This window comes from Zingiber officinale, chromosome 8B (genome assembly GCF_018446385.1).
Source record: "Zingiber officinale cultivar Zhangliang chromosome 8B, Zo_v1.1, whole genome shotgun sequence".
In the NCBI taxonomy this organism is placed as follows: Eukaryota; Viridiplantae; Streptophyta; class Magnoliopsida; order Zingiberales; family Zingiberaceae; genus Zingiber; species Zingiber officinale.
The window spans coordinates 83,498,630-83,522,958 of NC_056001.1; the positions used below are offsets into that span (position 1 = coordinate 83,498,630).

The following is a 24,329-nucleotide window of genomic DNA, read 5'->3' on the forward strand; positions in this document are numbered from 1 at the left end:
TAAGTATCTCAAGAAGCCCACCCACCAAAAAGACACCACAGAAACCTCAAGTTAAAACAAGAACTTCACGGAACAACACCAAATCACAACCTACTTCAAACAATCGGACCTCATATTAGTCGTTTCAACACCTCCTAGGTTCCAATTCCATACCTCACAGATCCCCTACGTTCATAGGAGAAGTACTTGCCTTTTCAGAGGCTTTATGCCTCTGTCGGAAGCCCTCGCCCAATGCTCTTGCGTCAACGATGAGGTTGTCGAAGGTTCCGGCGTTCCCTCGGATGCCCTCCACAAGATCAGCGACGTGAGATGTTGCCTGACCTGAGCTTAGGGCACGGTGGGAAGCACCGCACGGAGGTGAATCGCAAGGGGGGTGTCGGCGATTTCGGGCAAAAACCTCAGGAATCGGCGAAAGGTATAGATATAAATACCTAGGTTTTTATTCCTAACCTTAAGTTAATTAAGTTGATCAACTCCTAACCTAACTAAGTATTATATATTTTTCCCCGAACTTAATAGTTCTATATCCTCAAAATATGTCCTATAAGTTCAATTAAAATTCTAAAAAAAAATTTAAAATTTGTAGAATATTTTATAAGTTAATCCTTTAATTAGCGCTTGTGTGACCTTAGACATTTTCGTAAATAAATTCCTTTATTTCGCTCGTGGGTCCTTTCAATTCTCCCCCCTTAAAAAAATTTGTCCTCGAAATTTGACTTATCAAATAGTTCGGGGTAGCAGTCGCACATATCCAGTTCAATCTCCCAAGTAGCCTCGCCCATCAGCTGATTTCCCATGCGACCCACAGTATTTTAATTTTCTTATTTCATAACTTTTGGACTTGGCACTCCAAGGAAATCCCAAATGCCTCAGAATTGCACAAAGTGCCCTCAAAGCAATTTTCCTGTCAAGGTTTGACCTCAACCTAGACACCTCTCTTCATGACCTTAGAGTAGCAAGAGATGAGGAATCTTATAGGAAAATTGCATAGGAAAAGTAGAATGGGTTAAAAATATTAAGGCATACTAATGCAATTAGTTAATATTTGAATGCGTGCATTGCAGTCTAACATGAACACATACTGTATTGCAAAAATATCACCCAACTACTGTCTATTTATTATTGTAATCAAATATGAGTGGTTGGACCCAGTCATGGGTGTTATTCTTTGCACTCCAATTGCTGCAATAGGGAGTGGGGAGTGGCTCCATGTGCACATCACACAAAAATGACTATCATAGATTCATAGGTAGCTCGAGCTCATTCTTGCTTGTGCAGTCAACAATTAGGTGAGAGGAACAACTATATATATATAACAATTGGTCTAGATCATCCATTTTGCCGAAGGCTCTATTTGTTATGAGTTCCTATGACTATATGTCATCATCTGGAAGAATTTTGTCTTGATGATTCATTATTTGATGTAATTTATCTAATGTTATGAACTTATAATATGTTGTGTTATGCCCATTATATTTTGGTTTGGTTTTTATCTGACAGTCATCCTCAATACGATAACAGAATCATAATATGATATACAACAAAAATAGTTAAAATAGTCTATCTAACAATGCAATTACTCCACATGAAATAACAACATATCAAACCATCAAATACAAAGAGAGAGCCAATAAGGTGACTAGTATTCTCCATACATATCAATATTGTATTCTTCATTTAAGCTACCACCAACTCCACAACTCAACTTCTAATATAAAACCATTATATTTGTAATCCTCATAGTCCCCTCACCTGCAATATCAACCCACCATCTTCTTAACTCTCAACTCCCAATACCTATAACCTACCCTTCCTCAAATCTCCCTTTTAGCTAAACAACACACCCTTAAATTCACCTTCGATACACCCTTATCCCTCCTAACCATCCTCTATCCTTCAATTCACAGATTTATAAGAGAAAATGGTACCACAACCCCTGCTTAGATTCATCCACTCCATAAATAAGACCAATCCATTAACCATCACTTGCCCTATTCTCTGCTGCACTTTTGAATACATCCCATTAACCAACACTTATTATCCCCTTCAGTAGTGTCCTTTAATGGACTTCCAATCCAAAGAAGAGAGGAGAACCAACAAACACACACTATAATTCTCCTACACACAACCAAGCATAGATCGTTGCAGATGGATAAAGGAGGTTCCTTTGCTGCTACAATCAAGGATCACCTAGGACAGTTCACATGTGAACTCATGGCTGACGAAGAAAGGATGACGAATTTCACCTTTTTGTAGAATAGTGTCGAAGAAAGGGAGGCACCAAAACCTGATGTAGCAAAAGCGAGAGGGCTCGCTTTTTCTTGGAGTGGTCATGACTACTACAATTAGGGTAAGTGAGGGTTTGCCACCACTTGGTGGAGGATGAGTAACTACCCACTAAATCAGCCTTGAACAAATTAGTTCAGCCCAAGATAATCTCACTACCTGTAATGCACTAATTAGTCTTAATCAAACTTCAATAACATCCATCCTAAAGAAATTTGGTCTTGCAAATTTAGTTTGCTGCTCCAAAATGCTCCCAAAAAGTACTTAAGCTACAACTACTAGCTGCCACCAAAATAACTCCAACAGGTTGCAGCAGAACAACTAACAGTCAAAGGAACTCACTGAGCTTCCTTTGCTCACTCATGTCTTCTACCACTTGATATTTAAAGGTTCCCTTCTAAATCTATCTATTTCCCAACAAACAAGGGCATAAGGGGATCTAAGTTATGAACTACCCAAACAAGGGCATAAAGGTGTAAAGGAAAAGCAATGATCTTAAACAGGTAAACAGTGTCTGTTAGTCTTATGAACTTGAATGACCTAACAATTCATAGTTAATTATCATTATATCATCTCCTAAACTGCCAAAAGTCTAAAAAGAACCATTTGATACATTTTGCTACCATTTGTGTTTTTTTTTAACGAAGATGTTGATTGAAATGTCCTGCAAGGCATGTAAAGATAATAAGAATTCATGTGATGACACTTTTCCTTTCTTGTCCCTGTAGGTGCTTATGAAAGGACCATTTAAGGATTGAGATGTAGTTGTCTTGATTGATATGTTTGGGCATCATGAGATAACTTCCACAAAGATACTATTTTCTTGCCTTAACTTTAAAATTAATCTCTATATTTAAAATATTGACTTTGTTAGATAGTATGCAAATCTGGATATTATTGTTGAAATGTTGATCAACGTTTTCCAACTGTACTTTTCTTAGCTAACTACTGCCCTTTGTTAATCAGGGAAACAAAAAGAATCTTTAAGTTTCCCAAAGCGGTTGCATATTGCTCTTGGTTCAGCTAGGGGCATCTTGTATCTGCATAACGAAGCAGATCCTCCAATATTTCATCGTGATATTAAAGCAAGCAATATTCTATTGGACTCTAAATTTATTGCTAAAGTAGCTGATTTTGGTCTCTCAAGACTGGCCCCTCTACCAGACAAGGATGGAAGCATACCTGGCTATGTATCTACTTTTGTAAGGGGCACTCCGGTAAGTATGATTTGTTGCATAGCATTCTCTTGTTCTCCTTTTTAATTCATAGTCACGACTAAGCTTCATAATTTATAAGAGCATGGAAAGTGATAAGAGGACCATGTTTGAATCCCAACTAGGACGAATATTATGGAGGTCAGTCTCTGAGACCAAAATGGAACATGTAACCAAAAGAATAAATGGGTATGTTTTATTTGTAGCTAACATAAGCAGTTGGCATAAAGTACAAGGACCAGGCTATGCTGAACAAATATGCTTTTACTCACCAACAACTTTTTAATCAACAAGATGCCATAATAGTACAACCGAGCCTTAAATGATTTCAAAGGACATACAAAGCTTCAACGAATGAACTACCACCAATTTGGGCGTAGCATTGTGGGTAGAAAATTTTTCTATCATGCTAGTTCCTATTATCTCATGGTATTAATGATAATTTAATATTAGGCTTGGAGGTGTTCCAAAAGAAAGGACAATCTACAGTTGTAAAACCACCACTATACCGAATCTCAGTGGTGTATGATAGTGAATACATTGTGCATAGTTCAAAACAAATCACATGCATGACAGTAGTAAACTAACACCTAGTACAACGTAACCGCCAAACTTTACTAATAGTCTGCATGTTAATCATTTAGTATTAATAAGATTGATTACTCCATTATCTCAAGTATATACATAAATATAGCTAAATTTATGACTATAAATTTAATTTTTACAGACTTGAAGGCAGAAGAAGCTGAGTTCCTGACGAGATGGAGTGCGCACACTGTCCTTTAGGAGTGACCGCTCTAATACCAACTGAAACATCCCCAAATTTACTCTCCAGTTTTTTTTTAAACTACGCTCTCATCAACCGCTCAGTGGAAAGCCCTAGTACAATCCCCATCATGGATAACTATCTTTATTTAAGGAAATGTCTGTAACATCAAGATTTAGTGAATAAAGAACAATAAGTTCCCCAAACCTCCCTCTTACGAATATCAAAGGAATAATCTCCCGCAATGAAGCCAATATACTCTGCACTCCTAAACCAGCGGAAAGTACCATGCATCCATCTCGCCTCCTTGTCTATTCCGTCCGAGGGCCTTCTGTCATATCTTGAGAACCATCCTCACCTGTAATGTAGACATCATGAGTCTACGGCCCAGCAAGCATAAATCGGATATGAATAAGCGGATATCCATAAAGTAATAGAATTAGTCACTAGAAGCCAAATACAAGCATCACCCAATTACGATATAGCAAAGAAAAATATACCATACATAAATAATCCTATGTAGCTAATTAGGGTGAATATGTCGCATATCCGGTAACCACAGTTAGAGTCAGTCAACAGTCACATGATCCTAAAGGTACCTAGAACATATAGTCATATAGCCAAAGCTAGCATATACAATTTATCAGTCAAATTTGGATGGGCCCTCCCCGAAGCTCATCCCGGATCACTCATCCTGTACTGCTATCACATATGTTCATACTTATCCTATTAACTTAATAAGAAAACATGATCTATCCATAGTAACAATAACCTGTTTCATCCATTCAGTATACACTCTTTAGTCATTCATGAACAATAGAGAACTTTATCTATTCATTTTGTATTCATACTCATGTAAAATGACAAGGAAGAATATCTACAATACACATTAAGTGATTTAAATCTGCATCAACATAAATAAAACATCTTCTAGAATCAATGAACACGAACTAAAACCCATCCAAAGAACATCAACCCCATTCATGAACCCAAGAGCATCCAGAAAAAAAACAGAACATCATTCACAAATCTACAGCTACCACAAATGAAATCACACCAAATCCCACCGGTAGACATAGAATAGAACACATCAGAGTTTAACACTTCTCTCAGTAGACTGTGATTCACGAAGAAAATATCAAATCCAAGACCAACTCGCAACCAATTACTGCAGACCAAGCTTACCAAGGAAGTATAACAAAACCCAATTCAAAGTAATCCAAAGCTAATTGCAACCTTCACAATTCAGAGAACAGCTTAATGACGGAGATCCAAGTATGAATTACCAACGACACTACAAAAATTCCCTCACGGTTTCACAAGAGAACCAACAACATTCCCAATCAACAGTAGACCAGTGATCGCAAAAGACTTCGAGAAAATATGATAAAATTCCAAATCAACATCCATCCCCCAAATATCACCTTAAGCGTAAAGACACACCAAATGCCATGAACCTATCAAAGTATCACGAATCCGAAACAATCGATCAAGAAGCTTTGCGCTGAAACCAATCAACTTTTCATTTCACAACTAAAAGAAATAAAATTCTCCGTCCATTATTAATGAACAACACCTAGTATTGCTAGCTAGCAATACCAGAACCAACCCTTGAGGCCTACAACACTCAATCCATTAGAGAAAACTGATCTAAACCAAAATACCAAAACGCGAGCGGCCAAATCCCCAAATCTGTTGCTGAAAACCGATATAAAACCATGCAATAGAACAGAATCATCACCGAAGTCTGAATCACAACCCATTCCCCTGCAAACCTCGGGTAGGACCGAACATAACTCATTCAGATCCCAACACCCAAATTCGTTGAAGAAAACCAGTAGGAATCACACAATGGAGCAAGAAGAGAACCATAAATAAACTCGCGACACACACCATCCATCGAACAGTTGATAAGCACATCCAAGACCTCAAATCTTTGCGGAAAACCTGAAATAGTCATCGTCTAACAAGCTCACAAAACCAATACAAGTATCTGAAGAAGGGCACCCACCAAAAAAACACACCACAGAAACCTCAAGTTAAAACAAGAACTTCACGAAACAACACCGAATCACAACCTACTTCAAACAATCGAACCTCATATTAGTCGTTTCAACACCTCCTAGGTTCCAATTCCATACCTCACAGATCCCCTACGTTCATAGGAGAAGTACTTACCTTTTTAGAGGCTTTATGCCTCCGTCGGAAGCCGTCGCCCAATGCTCTCGCGCCAACGATGAGGTTGTCAAAGGTTCCGGCGTTCCCTCGGATGCCCTCCACAAGATCGGCGACGTGAGATGTTGCCTGACCAGAGCTTAGCGAATGGTGGGAAGCATCGCACGGAGGTAAACCGCACGGGGGGTGTCGGCGATTTCGGGCGAAAACCTCAGTAATCAGCAAAAGGTATAGATATAAATACCTAGGTTTTTATTCCTAACCTTAAGTTAAGTAAGTTGATCAACTCCTAACCTAACTGAGTATTATATATTTTCCCCGAACTTAATACTTCTATCCCCTCAAAATATATCCTATAAGTTCAATTAAAATTCTAAAAGAATTCCTAAAATTTGTAGAATATTTTATAAGTTAATCCTTTAATTAGCGCTTGTGTAACCTTAGATATATTTGTAAATAAATTCCTTTATTTCGCTCGTGGGTCCTTACAATTCTTCCTCCTTAAAAAAATTTCGTCCTCGAAATTTGACTTATCAAATAGTTCGGGATAACAATCACACATATCCAGTTCAATCTCCCAAATAACCTCACCCATCAGCTGATTTCCCATGCGACCCACATTATTTTAATTTTTTTATTCCTTAGCTTTTGGACTTGGCACTCCAAGAAAATCCCAAATGCCAAAGTGCCCTAAAGCAATTCTCCTGTCAAGGTTTGACCTCAACCTAGACACCTCTCTTCTTCATGATATTGCTACACCTAGACACCTCTCTTCATGACCTTAGAGTAGCAAGAGATGAGGAATCTTATAGGAAAATTGCATAGGAAAAGTAGAATGGGTTAAAAATATTAAGGCGTTTAATGCAATTAGTTAATATTTGAATGCGTGCATTGCAGTCTAACATGACCACATACTGTATTGCAAAAATATCACCCAACTACTGTCTATTTATTATTGTAATCAAATATGCGTGGTTGGACCCAGTCATGGGTGTTATTCTTTGCACTCCAATTGCTGCAATAGGGAGTGGGCAGTGGCTCCATGTGCACATCACACAAAAATGACTATCATAGATTCATAGGTAGCTCGAGCTCATTCTTGCTTGTGCAGCTAACAATTAGGTGAGAGGAACAGCTATATACATATAACAATTGGTCTAGATCATCCATTTTGCCGAAGGCTCTATTTGTTAATGATTATAAAAAATTATTTAGGTATGTATGATCTTCTCAATCTGAAGGGGCACAATTCTAATTAATAGACTATGTATCAAGTAATGATATATACTTAAGCACATTTAATAGTATCTTCCCCATCGGAGTCACTGCTATTATTTGTGTGACCGAAGATGAACCAACTATTAATTTTATTTGTCATAAAGTTAGGTTGATGAAATAATAAAATTAATGGGTAAAATCTCCTTTTACAAATGTTTGAATTAGTATACGTCCACACTATCGTGGCATACGAAATTTATGGTGTTTTGAGGTGTTGGTGAATTTAAATTATATTGTTTGAGGTATCAATATTATTTTAAATTCTAAAGTTTTGACCAAATATTTTATTTTGTGATTCTCAAGATTTCAAAATGGCTTGTAATCCTCTTGCTGTTATTTTAAAAGAAAATAAACTTACTGGTCCAAATTATATTGATTAGAAACGAAACTTGGACATTGTCTTAACTGCTAAAGAATACAAGTTCGTACTTCTTGAGGTTTGTGCTAGCGTGCCTGATAAGGATTCTAGTGAAGAGGAAATAGAGAGACATAGGAAATGGGTCAAGACAGATGAGATGATGCGGTGTTACATTTTGGCTTCTATGTCAAATGTGCTGCAACATCAACATCAAGCCCTACCCACTTCCTATGACATGATGCTCAATCTCAAGGAACTCTTCGAACACCAGAATCGGGCTGCTAGGTAAGAGAACAATAAAGGTGTATTTTATTCATTAGTTGTTGAAACATGTTTAGCGGTGTTATCTACCGGTACCTGGTGTGTAGATCCAAGAGCCACTGATCATGTCTGTAATTCATTGCAGCGGTTCTAGGAAACCCAATGACTATATGAAGGGGAAATCACCGTCTATATGGGCAATGCTACGAGAGTGGCGACTGTTGTAGTGGGAGATGTTTATTTATCTTTTGATAGGAATAAAAATTTAATTCTGAGAAATTGTCTTTATGTACCATGTTTTAGAAAGAACTTGGTTTCAGTTTCTAAATTATTTATGGATGGATATTCTATTTCATTTGATGACAAATTGGTTGTTAAGAAAAATAGGGTGATTATCTATTCTGGTGCGTTGGTTGGCAATTTATATACTCTTAATCCAATAACTCCCATGATGCAACAAATGGAAATTAATAACACATCTTCTAATTCTAATAAGTAGGATTCAAAGCAATCTTCAGAAATGAACCAAACATATCTTTAGCATCTAAGGTTGGGTCATATTAACTTGAGTAGGATTCAAAGGTTAATAGCCGATGGACCTTTGGGTTCATTGGTAGTGGAAAACTTTCCGACCTGCGAGTCTTGCTTGGAAGGAAAAATGACTAAGAGACCTTTTAAGGCAAAGGGGGTATAGAGCCAAAGAAGTATTGGAATTAGTTCATTCTGATTTGTGTGGGCCTATGACTATCCAGGCAAGAGGTGGTTTTGAATATTTTGTCTCTTTTATAGACAACTATTCGAGATATGAGTACATTTACTTGATGCGTCGTAAGTCTGAGTGCTTTGATAAGTTCAAAGAGTACAAGGCTGATGTGGAGAAATGTCATGGTAAAAGTATCAAGACACTATGGTCTGATCGTGGTGGAGAGTACCTCTTAGGAGAGTTTAGGAGTTACTTATCAGAGGCCGAGATTCAATTCTAATTGTTTGCACCTGGTACACCCCAACAGAATGGTGTGACAGAAGAAGGAATAAGACTCTTATAGAAATGGTTAGATCAATGATGAGTTATTCAGAATTACCAAATTCATTTTGGGGATATGCTCTAGAAACGGTAGCGTACATTTTGAACTTGGTACCTTCTAAGTTAGTACCCTCTACTCCCACAAAATTATGGAATGAGTGTAAGCCTAGTTTGAAACACATTCGAATTTGGGGTAGCCAAATACATGTGCTAAAGGGAGACGCTGATAAATTGGAATCACATACAGAAGTTCACTTGTTCGTGGGATATCCTAGAGGAACGAAAGGTGATTTGCTTTATAGTCCTAAAATCATAAGGTCATTGTTAGCACCAATGCCCGATTTTTAGAAGAGGACTATGTAATGAACCACAAGCCTATGAGTAAAATTATTCTTGAGGAAATAAGACAAGACACTTCTACTTTAGTACCAATGGTACAAGATGAGATACCACAAGTAACTGCAACACGTGTCACAAATGATGCACAATTACAGGTAGTGCCTTGTCGTAGTGGGAGGGCTGTTAAACAACCTAATAGATTCATGTTTTTGGGAGAGTCTTCGGACTTGATCCCTGGTGAACATGAAGTTGATCCCTGGACATATGATGAAGCACTCCAAGATAAAGATGCAGCATCTTGGCAAAGTGCAATGAACTCTAAAATAGAATCTATGCATTCTAATCAGGTCTGAGAGCTTGTAGAACCACCAAATGGTATAAAATCCATTGGATGTAAACAGGTCTACAAAAGGAAAAGAGGGACAGACAGAAAGGTGGAAACCTTCACTACAACAAAATTATTAAAAGACAACACCATAAAAACAACGGTTTTAGAAGGAACTGTTGTTAATTTGGTAAAAGACAACGGTTTTTGGCAAAACCGGTGTCTTTGAGCGCCCGAAAAAAATAAAAGACAACAGTTTTGTAAAAATCGTTGTTGTTGAGCGACTTTTTGTAAAATCAACAACACTTTTTACAACAGTTTTCTAAAACTGTTGTCTTTAAACGCTTTTTTAGGGGTCAAAGACAACAGTTTTAATAAACCGTTGTCTTTGACTTTATTCTTTCGCCATTTTTCCCCCTTCGTCGTTTTTGTTGTAGCAGTCATTTTCTTCTCTCTCTCTGAAAAATTTTTGGCGCACTATTTTCCCCCCTTAGCCTACCCGAACCCTAAACCTCTCTCCTCATACGATCTTTCTCCTCATACAGCTCTAGGTGTTGCCTCCGCCTCGGTCGCGTCCTGACCCTCGTCATCTCCTCCCTCGACGCTGCTCGGGATGTCCTCCGCACCCATGATCACATCTGCGCCAGCAGCTCCTCCACCACCGTCACTCGCACCCTCCTCGATGATTGCAGCGACATGGCCTTCGCCCCCTACGGCGACAAGTGGAGGCAACGCCGCCGGATATGCAGCCTCCACCTGCTGAGCCCCAAGATGGTACAGTACTACACTCTGGTTCGTGAGCAGGAGGTGGCCACCATGGTTGCCGCCATCTGCTCCCGTGGATTGGCATCGGAGATCGACATGTCCTCCATCCTGTTTGCCTTCTCCAACGACATCCTGTGTCAGATAGTCACGGGGGAGAAGTTCGAAGGGAGGAAAGGGTTGTTCTCGAAGCTCATCTCAGAGAACTCGGTGCTGCTGGCCAAGATTTATCTCGGGGATTACCTCCCGTGGCTCGGTTGGGTGGATTGGTTGATCGGCAAGGTGGCGCGAGTGAAGAAGACCCATAAGAGGTGGGACGATCTGCTGGATCATGTTATCAAGGAACATGAAGAGCGAGTGTCGTCGGATGATGAGAAAGATTTTGTGGATGTTTTGATCTCCCTTCAGAAGGATCCCGTGTTGGAATCCATCCTCACTCCGGAAGTCATCAAGGCGCTTCTTCAGGTAGATTAATTCTTCTCCTCTGCTCAACTTCCACAGCAAATAGGTCGAATAGCCGAACCGTATGAGGACATTCCCTAATACATTTTTAGGGAATGTCTTCTTGTGAGACAATTATTTTTTCAAAACAATCCTAAAAACTTTATTGACCTGGACTAGTGGTTTTAATGTTCAGAGGTTATATGTGGAAAATTGTTCAATAAAGTATAGAAATGCAGTGGTGTTATTTTGGTCTATGGCAGATCAGCATCGACACTACATCTCCATATATAAATGTATTGTCTAAGTTCTAGTATGAATGGTTATATCACACTTTATACGGTGCAAAAGTAATTTAGATTTACTCTTTATTTGTATTACATTTGCTAATTTCTTAAACTTACATCACCAAAAGATTAGAGCTTGGAATTCCAGAATTCACAAGTGCAAGGACGGAAGTTGTTTATATATGGTTATCCTTTTAGAGTATCTAGTAAGTCATTTCCTTATCTGATCTCTGAGCAACCATTGAGACGAGTACAATACTGTGGAACGCTTTAATCTTCTATGAGATGTTGTACTTGATTTGCACTAACCACTCAAATTCATTGAACCTAACTCTTTGAAGCAAAAAACACTACAACTATGTAGGATTCTTAGCATATATGATCCTTGTGAGATAAATGAATTATCTTTCATACAGTTAATTATCATATATGTATGCTAGTTAACCACAATTTGGCTTGGAATACATGCGGAAATTCCTGCCTCTGCATATTTCTTTTGTATTTCTTCTGTTGCAACAACAGTCTTCTTTTGTATCGTGTAATCTAGTATATTTTCGGTCCTAAATTTTGCCCAGTAATTCCTACCTCTGCGTTTCTATACTTTATTGAACAATTCCCATTCCAATAAGGAATTAACTAAAAGAACAATCCATTCCATTCAATTCCAAGTTCATCCCCTATTGGAATCTTTCACCATCCTTGGGATCGCAAAACCCCACATCCATGCCTTGCTAGGTTCCTCCCGTCTGAACTCCCTGCCTCTGACACCTTCCTTACACACATTTCTTCTCTAGTCGATAATAACAAAAGGAAATTGGAGCTACAGGAAGGCAACAAGTTTTGTTTTATTTGTTTTTATTTCTATTATTGTTTTTGTTTATGGTGGTGCACCTGTCACAGGGAGTGGCTAATGTGTTGAAGTTGCTTCCTTTTCTGTATTTTCTTTTTGTTTTTCTTCTCCTTATGTGCCTTTCTTATTGAAGGTGTACCTGCCTATTTTCTTCGGTGTGGTTGGTAGTCCAGCCAGGGAGGGAAGTTTTGGAGAGAAGCTGAGTTCGGTTGGGGATTGGAAATTGGAAAAGGGATCTCTTTTAGCTAGGTGTATAATATCATTCTAATGTAGTGGGACTACTTTGGTAGAAGTAGCATCAGGGGCACTGCTGGTGAAGGGTGAATGCTGGCATGTTTGTCAGGAAATATTGTAGAACAAATTAAAGGAGGTAAGTATTTTACTAAACCCTAATCTAATTTCTGGCCCGAGTGATCTGGTTCTATTTCGGATTTTGTAGTTGCAGGAAGAGAAATATGTCAGCAAAGTTTCTGCAAGCATTTGCTGCTGATCATGACAATCCAGAGTTGCAGAGGCAAATAGGTTGCACGACCGGCAGCAAATTCTCACCGGGAGGCGTTTAAATGTTAGTAGTGGCCACAACCACAAAACTCTCCCTTTTGGTAACATTTTTTCCCTTCCATTCCATTATTTGATGTAGTTTGTTTCAAAAACTGAGACTACTGTTACTTAGTATTCATAAGTCTTCCCATAAAGAAGATATTATAGATGTCTTCTTGTTTATACTACTGTTACTTAGTATTCATAAGTCTTCCTAAATACTTTATTGTTTTAAAAATGTTATTATCTTTCTTATTTGTTGAATATAGATGTCTCTACTATTATGACTGTGTGTCCTGGACTAGTGGTTGGTTTTCTACTTGCAAATCAAAATGTCAAGGATGCATACCAATTGGACTGGAATAAGGTGATTAAGAATTTGTTCTTTATTTTTATTTTCTAGGTTATTGAATGCCTATATATAATATACCTATTGAGGCAACTTGTTTTAACTTGCTTGTTACATTCTTCATATTATGTCTACTAAGATTATTTTTTCACTGTTTGTTGTTACTAGGATAGAAGAGCTTTGAAAATTCGAGAGTGAAGACAACTCATACAAATCAAGAATTTAAAATCATTGGGATAAGTGGCAAGCCTTGCAAAGATGAAATGTGAGTTTTTTCGGGTTGTGTTGTTTCATTATTTGTCAGCATTTTGCAATCAATTGGTTTATAAGAATTTTTGAACCATATGTAATGAAGCATTATTTTAAGAACTAGGAGAAGCTGCTTTTATATACCAAATCGCTGTAATGAAGAATTTTTGAACCATATGTAATGAAGCATTTCACTGCAAAGATATACCAAATCACTATCAACATTTCAATGAGCTTCCCTGGTGGAAAAGTCAAGGTTGAAGCCTCAAGAACGAATGAGTGTCCTCAGTGAGGTATGTGCCGATCTTTAAGATTGATTTTGTTGGTATGACCTGTATGCTATTTTTTCATGCTTATCCTTGGATGATAGGCTTTGAGGTTCAATAATTATGATCCTAACCCACTCCTACATGCTTGTGGCGTTAGCATTGTCACTGCTTTTACTCAAGTAGGAGGCATAGTATTACAGCCTCCCCGAGTATGGTTTTATGTTTTGTATTTATACTTTTACGTATTATTTGAGGTTATTTATGACAACTAAAGCAAATGTTGCAGCTCAGAGTTGGCAATGGAGAGGACTTTATTCCATCAAGAGGGGAGATGGAATTTTAACCAAAAGGTGTGTTTTTTTTCTTTCAATGAGTTTATTCTTTAAATTGTTAGGACCCTTGTATTGAAAAATCTGGACTGTGGTTTCACTTGGAGGTCTGACTATTCTTTCCAAGTTAAATTTGTGAAAATTCTAGGTTAACCAGAGTCCATCCAATCCTACCAGACAGGATTGGCGACTAGTTCCAGTTTCAACTTGCTGAAGTGAATTGCTCAAGATTTTGAAACTTGTCTCTTTTGATCATAAATAACTTGGACAACTTGCTGAAGAAAATTGAGAGACAAAAGGACCTTGATAATATAAAGGAGTGCATTCAAAAGGTATTTTATTTCAATTCCATCTTCCTGCATTCTCTTATTTCGTTATGTACCACAGCACCCGAAATGCCCAAGAGTTGTTTTATAGTCCATAGGGGAAGGTTCTTATGATGTACCTTCACGAAGGAGATATGTAGATCTCAAACCTTCTTCCAATCACACATCCATCGAGCTGACAGGGACAGATCGACCTGGCCTCCTCTCTAAAGTTAGTGCTGTTCTTACTGATATTAAATGCAATGTGGTGAGTGCTGAGGTCTGGACACACAACACTCGAGCCGCAGCAATTATGCAGGTGAGCGACGAGATGAATTCAGCTATAACTGATCCTCAAAGACTCTCTAGAATCAAACAACTACTTTGCAATGTGCTAAAAGGGAACAACAGGCATAGGGGAGCCAAGACTGCAGTTTCCATGGGTATCACTAACACAGAGAGAAGGCTTCACCAGTTGATGCTCGATGATAGGGATTATAAGAGGTCTGAAGAAGATAGTGGGAACGAGAATTGCCGGACAAAGGTTACTGTTGTCAATTGGTTTGACAAGGATTATTCTGTGGTCACAATACGGTGTAAGGATAGGCCGAAGCTTCTTTTCGATACAATTTGCACTTTAACATATATGCAATATGTGGTTTTCCATGGAAGTTTATTTGTAATGGGATAAATTTTATTTGAACATGAGATATGTTTCTTCTTTTGTGATTGTAATTCTTGTATAACTAACATTTTGAATGATATTGATGTGGAGAATATTCTTTCTTAATTATGATTCTTTATTATATATTTAAATTGAAATATGATATATTGGTATTAAAAGATAATAATTTAAAAGACAACAGTTTAAAACTGTTATTGTTGTCTATCACCCTCAAAGACAATGGTTAAAAACCGTTGTCGTATCCCCAAAAACGATTGTAATTGGCAGTGTTACGTTATTAAAAATGCTCTAAATAACAACGGTTTTAAAACGTTGTCTTTTCATTCAAAGACAACGGTTTAAAACCGTTGTAAAACTGTTATCTTTTCATTCAAAGACAACGGTTTATAACCGTTGTTGTAGCCCCCCACTTTTAACAACACTGCCAATTACAACGGTTTAAAGGGCCTACGACAACGATTTTTAACCGTTGTCTTTTAATGTTTTTGTTGTAGTGCTTTAAAGCTAGGCTTGTTGCGAAGAGGTATACTCAAAAAGAGGAAATCAATTACGAGGAAACTTTTTCGCCAGTAGCCATGCTTAAGTCTATCCCGATTCTTTTATCTATTACTGCTCATATGGATTATGAGGTTTGGCAAATGGATGTCCAGACAGCTTTCCTTAACGGAAGTCTTGAAAAAACATCTATATGAAGCAACCAGAGGGATTCATTGCGAAGGGAAAAGAGCATCTTGTATGTAAGCTCAATCGGTCTATTTATGGACTGAAGCAACCTTCGAGATCTTGGAACATCCGGTTTGATAAAGTGATCCAGTCTTATGGATTCATTCAGTGTCCGGATGAGTCTTGTGTATACTACAAAAGTGACAGAAACGTGTGGTATTTTTTGTACTATACGTAGATGAGATTTTGCTCATTGGCAACAATGCCAAAGTATTGTCAGACGTAAGGGTATGAATGTCCAAGAAGTTTGATATGAAGGACTTGGGTGAATGTGGACATATTCTTGGGATCAAAGTAATAAGAGATCACAAAAAAAGGATGTTTTTCTTATCCCAAGCTTCATACATCGTTTTCTACCTTTTCGGCATGGAGTACCTTTATCTAAAGAGATGTCTTCAAAGACATCAAAAGAGATAGAGGAAATGAAGGCAGTTCCTTATGCTTTAGTTGTAGGAAGCATAATGTATGCAATGTTATGCATGAGACCGGATATCTGTTTTGCCGTGGACATGGTTAGCAAATATCAAAGTAATCCAGGATAGGGACATTGGACTGTCGTAAAACATATATTAAAGTACATGAGAAGGACTAAAGATTATATGCTGGTTTACCAAGCAGATGATTTGCTCCCTGTGAGTTACACGGATTTGGACTTCCAATCAGATAGGGACAGTAGTAAATCAACCTCGGGGTATGTGTTTACTTTGCGAGGTGGAGTCATAGCATGGAGAAGTGTTAAGCAGAAATGCGTTTCAGACTCCACCATGGAAGCTGAGTATGTGGCAGCCTCTGAGGCAACCAAAGAAGTTGTATGACTCAGAAACTTCTTGATGGACTTAGATGTGATTCTTGGTTTGTCCAAAGTTATCACAATTTATTATGATAACAATGGTATAGTAGCAAACTCGAAGGAACCACGAGCCCATAAGGTAAGTAAACACATTGAGCGCAAGTACCACCTGATACGAGACATCATAAAATGAGGAGAGGTTGTTGTCGCCAAGATTACATCAACAGATAACCTGGCAGATCCTTTCACTAAGGTCCTTCCGGCGAGATCTTTTGATAGGCATATTGAGAGGATGAGAATCAGATGTATGGAAGCATTTATGGAAGCACAGTCTTTTAGTATAAGTGGAAGATTGTTGGGATGTATACTATAAGCCTAACTTTTGTATGAACATCTGTTTTGAAATATTTTGAAATGAGAATCACTTTAGTCATATGTCTGCATTTTATATTTATATATATGTCAATGTAGTGTACTATTTAATTTATACTATAGATAACATGGTGTGTGGTGTCACACAGAAGATCATGTTATCAGTTCCTTATAAATTATAAATAGTAGCTCACAACCAAGATAGATTGGGACAAACCATTGGAACGGTTGTAGTGTAATTTGGTATTAGTTTATCTTGACTATAAAATTACACTAGTATACTATGTGTGTATTGAGCAGGACCGTTTGAGGTTGTTTGATTTATACTGACTATATAAAAGAACAGAACCTCTGTTATTATGGATGTGCGTCCTCTTAATCCCTATATAATAACAAGCATGTATACTTAGTATTTATTTCTTTAACGTATCAATGGATGTGATTTATTCGTTAAATCAATAGGCCCGATAAGTTGGAAGATAGTATTATTTATATGGTGCATTGTTGATTATAGAAGGAATCTGTGTCCTAATTATTTAGACTGATGATGTCCCTTTGAGGAGCTCATAAGGATTATCATGTAAACCCTGCAGGTGAACTTAGTCCGGCATGATAATAAAGTTGAGTGGTACTACTCTTGGAATCATATGTTAATTAATTGAGTTGTTAGTAACTCAATTAAACACGGGGAGATTAACGCACTCATGATAAGAAGGAGACCATATTGTAATATGAGATTAGTGCGGTAGTTCAATAATAACCCTTTAGTGGTATGAGTTATTATTGATGGACTTGGGTTGGGTGTTCGGGCCCATTAGGAGGCCTAAACCAATTCCTCCTCTAGGTCCCTGTTATAGCCTCTATATAAAGCCTCGCATCCACCCATCCATAACTTGGTTTGGTTTAACTTGGTTTTTTTAGATTTTTTCTAAACAAAATTCTATTATTTTTTCTTTCCTTGTAACCGACGGCAAGCCTATAAAAAGGAGTAGGTGGTAGCTCCTAAAACCTAATTTTCTAATTCTCCCTCACCTCTTCTTCTCCTTGCGGTCGACGGCCCCTTCCACCTTGGCTAGGGCTGGCCACATCTCCACCTAGGGCCGGCCACATCTCTTCCTTGTGGCCGGCACCCCTCCTCCTCTATAACAAGGGTCGGCACCCCCTTTCCTCTCTTGCTAAGGGTTGGCACCCCTCTCTTTCTTGGTGGGAGGTGGCTAGGAGAAGAAGAAGAAGAGGAGAAGGAAGAAGATTAGAAGGTGCCTCATCCTAGAGCCTCCTTTTGTAGCCGGCGGTTTGGAAACCGAGAAGAGGAGGGTGGTGTTGTCTTGGTAGATCATCACCCACACGACGTCCAAGAAGAGGAGAGGAATATGACAGAAGATCAAAAGGTCTTTAGCTACAAAGAAAAGGTACAACTAGTTCTTTAATTTCATTGCGTAACTAGTTAGTTTTCTTTGTATCATTTTTTTGGAACACCAACACAAGAGGCCAGCGATCTTGTACTTCGATTAAGGTGTGCTTTGATCATTCAAGAACTTGCTTGATTGATCGAATGCATGTCTAATCGAACATGCGGGTTTCTAGGAATAGTTCTGTACTTGTACAATTTTTGTACAGGGAAATTTAAATAGAACAAAATTCCAGCGCCTTCAGAGATAACGTAGAAAGTTCGATTAAAGGAATACCTTCTGTGATAGGGCCCCTGGTCATATAATCGCTAGATTTCTCAAGTCACTTTATAATATTAATTTGGTAAAACTCCTCAAACAATAATTAGTTTTCCTTGTAGAGAATTGATTTTTGTTTCAAGGAAATGAAAGAGAAAGTAAGGATCCCCTCTGTCACAGGGTTCCCTGGTCATACAATCTAAAGCACCTCCTCTACATGATGCCTAAAACTCTACATCTAAATGTATTGACCTCACACAGATTTCGTCAAATACATATAAGGTACAACACACACAAGAACAAGTCATAAAACCTATCATTAAATAAGGAAAAGACCAAATACATAGTTCATACATCAACATCAGAAGATAATTACTTCATACATCCTAAATTTGGAGATCTAATCCATTGTGAATTATTTACAACCAAGAGATGAGAAAATAACAATCTACAACTCAATAAATGAGATCAAGAGAAGAGAAAGCTTATCATTGCATCTCCAGTCTTCTTGCTTACAATCCATACTTTAGAGGTGGACGAATCCGACAGATCAGCGAAGATAGAGGCTCGAGGGTTCCCCCAAGAGGGGAGAACCCTTCCCAAAGGAGAGGGGTGAAACTCCTAACCAAAGATGAGTGAAAATGAGAGAAAATCCTCTTTTATAGCAGGGGCATGCCCCCCTCATTTTCTCTGCCACACAGTCATGCCAAAGGGCATGGTAATGGCATGTGGTGCTGATACGAACCCCACCAATAAATGTGATGGAAGTCGAGACAATGATGGATAAAACCCCAACAACTAGCAGATAAGGGTGTGAGTCTTGACCCGTAACCAAGAACCGGCACGAACCAAGCCTATGAAGGAAAAGGAAAGCGATGCCAAGGGTGGTAAGTTTCGATGGGTTGAACGTCACAAGAGTAAACTTGACAAGTTCAGATGTCCTTTCAAGAACTAAAAGAGCACACAAATCTCACCAAAACTAAGTTACTTCATATGAAGATATCCCTCCCTTATATAATGGGAGTGAACAAGGAAGAGTACAAAACGCATGCATGCATAATTAGAGTCCCAATGTCTCATGCACCATGAAAGCTATCTAGGAACCCAAAATAAAATAAATGCATGCACAATTAGAGTCCCAATGTCGTATGCCTCATGTAAGCAATCTAAAATACTTAAGTCTTCATGCATGAATGAGTTACTATGCTTATTAGTATTCTTCTGTTAAGCGCGGCTGAGTCATGGATGGATACGCCCGATTATGTGGATTAGGCCATGACTAGCAGTTGGGATTATCTTGGTCTCTCCTTTCTCATAATCTACCCAATGTTCTTTGATTAACTCATTTAGTGATTCATTGAAATGTTTTGCCTGAAGTCTTGTAATTGGGCCTTCCGGAAGTGACTAATGATCTTTTGTAGCTTTTTCCCTTAGGGATACATCATTCTCCCCTTCTTAAAAATGATTTGTCCTCAAATTATCACCTGCATCAAACGGGGATAAATAGACAACATTAAAAGTAGAATGTATATCATACTCACCTGGTTGTTCAAGTTTGTAGGCATTATCGTGCTCCAACACTTGAAATGGGTAATCCCCTCGAGGTAGAAGTTTAGAACGACGTTTGTTGGGAAATTGCTCCTTTTGGAGGTGCCCCATTCTCCCGGTTCAAATACAATTTTCTTGTGCCCCTTGTTAGATTGTTGCATGTATTGTTGGGTTCTTTTCTCAATATTTAGTCGTGCTTATTCATGAATCTTCTTTACGAATTTTGCCTTCTTCTTATGATCTAAGTTTTTATGCTCACTTACAGCCAAAGGAATCAAATCTAATGGTGACAAGGGATTGAAACTATAAACAATTTTAAATGGAGAAAATTGAGTCGCAGAATGTATGCTCCTATTGTAAGCAAATTCAACATGAGATAGACAATCTTCCCATATTCTCAAATTTTTGTTAATGACCACACGGAGTAAAAAAAATAAAGTTTGATTGACCACTTTAGTTTACCCATCAATTAGAAGGTGACAAGTAGTGAGAACAATAATTTAATTCCTAATTTCCCCATAAAGTTTTCCAAAAATAACTCAAAAATTTTGCATCCCGATCAGAGACAATAATCTTAGGCATGCCATGCAACCTAATAACCTCTTTAAAGAACAATTCTATGTGATGCATCATCAGTTTTATGACATGGAATGAAATGCGCCATTTTGGAAAACCCATCTACCATAACAAAAATTGAATATCTCCCCCTCTTGGTCCGGGATAATCCTAAAATAAAGTCCGTTGAAATATCAGCCCAAGGTTACTAGGTATAGGCAAAGGAGTATACAAGCCATGGGGTTTCAATTTAGATTTAGTTTGTTTGCAAGTGATGCACTTCTCACAAATTCTCTCCACGTCACGTTTCATATGAGGCCAAAAGAAATGATCCTATAAAACCCTTAAAGTCTTAACACCAAAATGACCCATCAAGCCAACCACCATAGGCTTCCCTAGTAAACAATTCACGCAACGAATACATAGGCACACACAATCTATTTTCAAGAAATAAAAACCCATCATGCCTATAGAACTTACCAAATGCAACCTTGTCATATGCTTTGAACACATAAAAAAAATCAGCATCATTATATATAAATCATTGATGTATTCAAATCCAAGTAATTTTGTATCTAAGTGGCAAGTAAAGCATACCTTTGAGATAATGCATCAGCATGGCGTCGATTCAACTTATGTTGGCTCCTCAAATGCTTTAGAGATTAATGATTTGTGTGAATTGTGAATTCTTTCGACCATAGGTAATGATGTCATGTCTCCAATGCCCTCACCAATGCGTACATCTCCTTGTCGTATGTGGGATAGTTGAGAGTGGCTCTACTCAACTTCTCACTCAAGTAAGCAATGGGTCTCATCTCCTGCATAAGCATAATACCAATACCAACACCGGAAGCATCTCATTCATTTCAAAGGTTTTAGAAAAATCTGGTAGAATTAGTAAAGGAGCAGAAGTTAGCTTTTCTTTCAAAGTGTTGAATGCCTTCTCTTTCTCCTCTCCCCACTTGAATGACTCATTTTTCTTGATGACTTTAGTAAGAGGAGCTGCAATATTGCTAAAATCATGAACAAACCGTCTATAGAAGTTGGCCAAAGCATGGAAACTCCTCACTTGGCTAATTTTTGTCAATGTTGGTCACTCTTGGATTGCTTTTACCTTGTCCTCATCCATCTCAATGCCTTTAGCACTAACAAAAAAACCAAGAAACACAACTTTCTCCATACAAAAGGAGCATTTATTGAGATTAGCAAAAAGCTTCTCTTTTTTTAACATACTCAAAACTGACCTTAAATGTGTCACATGCTTTTCTAAGTTTCTGTTATAAATCAAAATATCATCAAAATACACAACTACAAATCTACCTAAGAAAGCACGTAAAATAAGGTTCATCAAACACATAAAAGTGATAAGAGCATTAATTAAACCAAAAGGCATTACTACTAACCATTCATATAAGTCATGCTTAGTTTTAAAACTAGTTTTCCATTCATCACCTTCCTTCATCCTAATCTGATGATACCTACTCCTAAGATCAATTTTTGTGAACACACAAAAACCATACAATTCATCAAGTATATCATCAATCCTAGGAATTGGATGGTGATACATTATCGTTATGTTATTGATGGCTTGACAATCAACACACATCCTCCATGTTCCATCCTTTTTGGGAACTAGTAGCACAAGCATGGCGCAAAGGCTCATGCTTTCTCGAACATACCCCTTCTCTAGTAATTCATTAACTTGCCTCTGAAGTTCCTTTGCTTCCTCCGAATTGCTTCTATAAGTAGGTCGATTTGGAATGGATGCACCAGGTAAGAAGTTGATTTGGTGCTTAATTCCTCTAATCGGAGGTAAACCATGCGGAACCTCTTCAGGAAAGACCACCTTGAATTCCTATAAGAGAGAAACAATAACACTAGGCAAAGAATTGTTAAGGTCATTAATGCTCAAGAGTGCCTCCTTATAATTGCTATAGGCTCATGCTTTCAAATCTAAAGGTTGATTTGAAAACAAAGCTCGTTTGATCTAACTTTTTTTTTTGCATAAAAGCTATTTTTTTCTCTCTCCTTTTTTTTCCTTTCCCATTCCTTTTGGCTCTTTCCTCTCATCTTCTTTTCTCTCGTCTTTTTTCCTCAATTTCTTTTCTCTCAATTTTTTTATCAAATTCTTTTCCCTCAATTTTTTTCCTCAATTTCTATTCCTCTCTTCTTTTCATTTGCCTTTTGTAATCTTAACTGGTCCTCCATAACTTGTCTTGGAGTCAATGGTACAAGAATAATAGGTTTTGATCAAATTTCCAAGGTCTCCCCAATAACAGATGGCATGCATGCATGGGAACCACATCATACAACATCTCATCTTCATATTTGCCAATGGAAATTGCTACCAAGACTTACTTTGTTACCTTGATTTCACCATAATTTTTTAGCCATTGGAGTCAATAAGGGTGTGAATGTTTCTGAGTTGGTAGTGACAATTTCTCCAACAAATCAGTACTTGCCACATTGGTACAACTCTCCCTATTAATAATAACACTACAAACCTTGTTATTGGCAAAGCAACGAGTATGAAACAAGTTCTCCCTTTGATTACCTTCTTTCTCCTTAGCTTGTAGATTGAGAACTCGTCAGACCACCAATAAGTCTCCAACAACAGCATGTTGCTCATCATCACTATCCTCCTTTTGTGGCACTTCTTCAACCATTTCATCCTCATCTTCTGACTCAAGTTCACCTTGGGCTTTATTACCACCACCCTTTTGTTCACACATTGAATGGTTATATGACCATGTCATTGACATTTAAAACACTTGATATCATGAGTTTTGGAAGAAATGAACTCGTGATTACCTTGAGTAACAGATATTATGGGTTTGGGCTTCTTGAAGGTTCAAACTTTGGCTTATTTTATAGTTGTTTCTCCTTTCTTGGAGCTGTCCACCATGTGCCGTTAGTGGTCATTGGTTGTCCCTTCTTGGCCAATCCTCTCCTCTTCAGTTGTTCTTCCATTTAGTGCTTGGTGGATCATGTTCGACAACTCTACATAATACTGCAATTCAACAATATCAGTAATTTATGGGTTTAAATCATGTAAAAACCTCACCATGGTGGCTTCCCGATTTCATTGATATTAACTCGCATCATGGACAACTCCATCTCCTTGAAATATTCATCCATACTTTTAGAGTCTTGAGATAACCTTTGAAGTCGCTGATATAAGCTTCTATAATAATGGTTAGGTACAAACCTCCTTCTCATCAGCACTTTCATCTCCACCCAATAGGTTGTTCTCTATTCCTTCTTCGAGTCATCACCACTTGATTCCACCAAACAATAGCATAATCAATGAATTCAATGGTAACTAACTTCACCTTTTTAAGCTCTGAAAAATTATGATAGTTAAACACCATTTCCATCTTAGTTTTCCATTCAAAGTAAGCTTCTGAGTCATTTCTCCCTTGGAAGGTTGGAATCATCTAGGCCCGTTTCTATCTCCTCGATATCCAATCCTGCCTCGGTTGTTGTTTTGCTTATAAAAGTCTTGTACCAGTTCTTCCTTCTTCGACATCAACCCCATGAGCATATCTTCATTGTGGTATAATAGAAAGGTCTTGTTGATGT

General features: G+C 37.9%; 2 protein-coding genes and 1 long non-coding RNA gene across 3 annotated transcripts in view; 2 read left to right on the forward strand and 1 right to left on the reverse strand.

The window, feature by feature from the left end:
• Positions 1-4,345: 4,345 nt before the first annotated feature.
• Positions 4,346-6,705, reverse strand: LOC122016203. Its single transcript, XR_006121086.1, has 2 exons — positions 6,445-6,705; positions 4,346-4,624 (listed from the first exon to the last, which is right to left on the reverse strand). It is a non-coding gene; the product is annotated as an uncharacterized LOC122016203 (long non-coding RNA).
• A 723-nt stretch (positions 6,706-7,428) lies between these two features.
• On the forward strand, positions 7,429-12,929 carry LOC122013999 (cytochrome P450 71A1-like). The gene is made up of 6 exons (XM_042570198.1): positions 7,429-7,485; positions 7,553-7,563; positions 10,572-11,253; positions 12,500-12,574; positions 12,640-12,686; positions 12,806-12,929. The coding sequence occupies exons 1-6, from the start codon at positions 7,429-7,431 to the stop codon at positions 12,927-12,929; spliced, it is 996 nt and encodes a 331-aa protein (XP_042426132.1).
• A 1,791-nt stretch (positions 12,930-14,720) lies between these two features.
• The window catches only part of LOC122014000, a gene marked incomplete at its 3' end in the record, with an annotated part of 50,752 nt that continues 41,143 nt past the window's right edge, over positions 14,721-24,329 (forward strand). Inside the window, exon 1 of the mRNA XM_042570199.1 lies at positions 14,721-15,065. Within this exon, the coding sequence (XP_042426133.1) occupies positions 14,721-15,065 (345 nt within the window). The remainder of the gene's footprint in view (positions 15,066-24,329) is intronic.

Excerpts from the sequence above, each read along its gene's own strand:
- LOC122013999 (XM_042570198.1), top strand. The coding sequence starts at position 7,429 with ATGGGTGTTATTCTTTGCACTCCAATTGCTGCAATAGGGAGTGGGCAG. Across the intron at positions 12,575-12,639 it reads TTGGAGAGAAGCTGAGTTCG|TGGGACTACTTTGGTAGAAG; the intron begins GTTGGGGATTGG and ends ATTCTAATGTAG. Across the intron at positions 12,687-12,805 it reads AGGGGCACTGCTGGTGAAGG|TTGCAGGAAGAGAAATATGT; the intron begins GTGAATGCTGGC and ends CGGATTTTGTAG.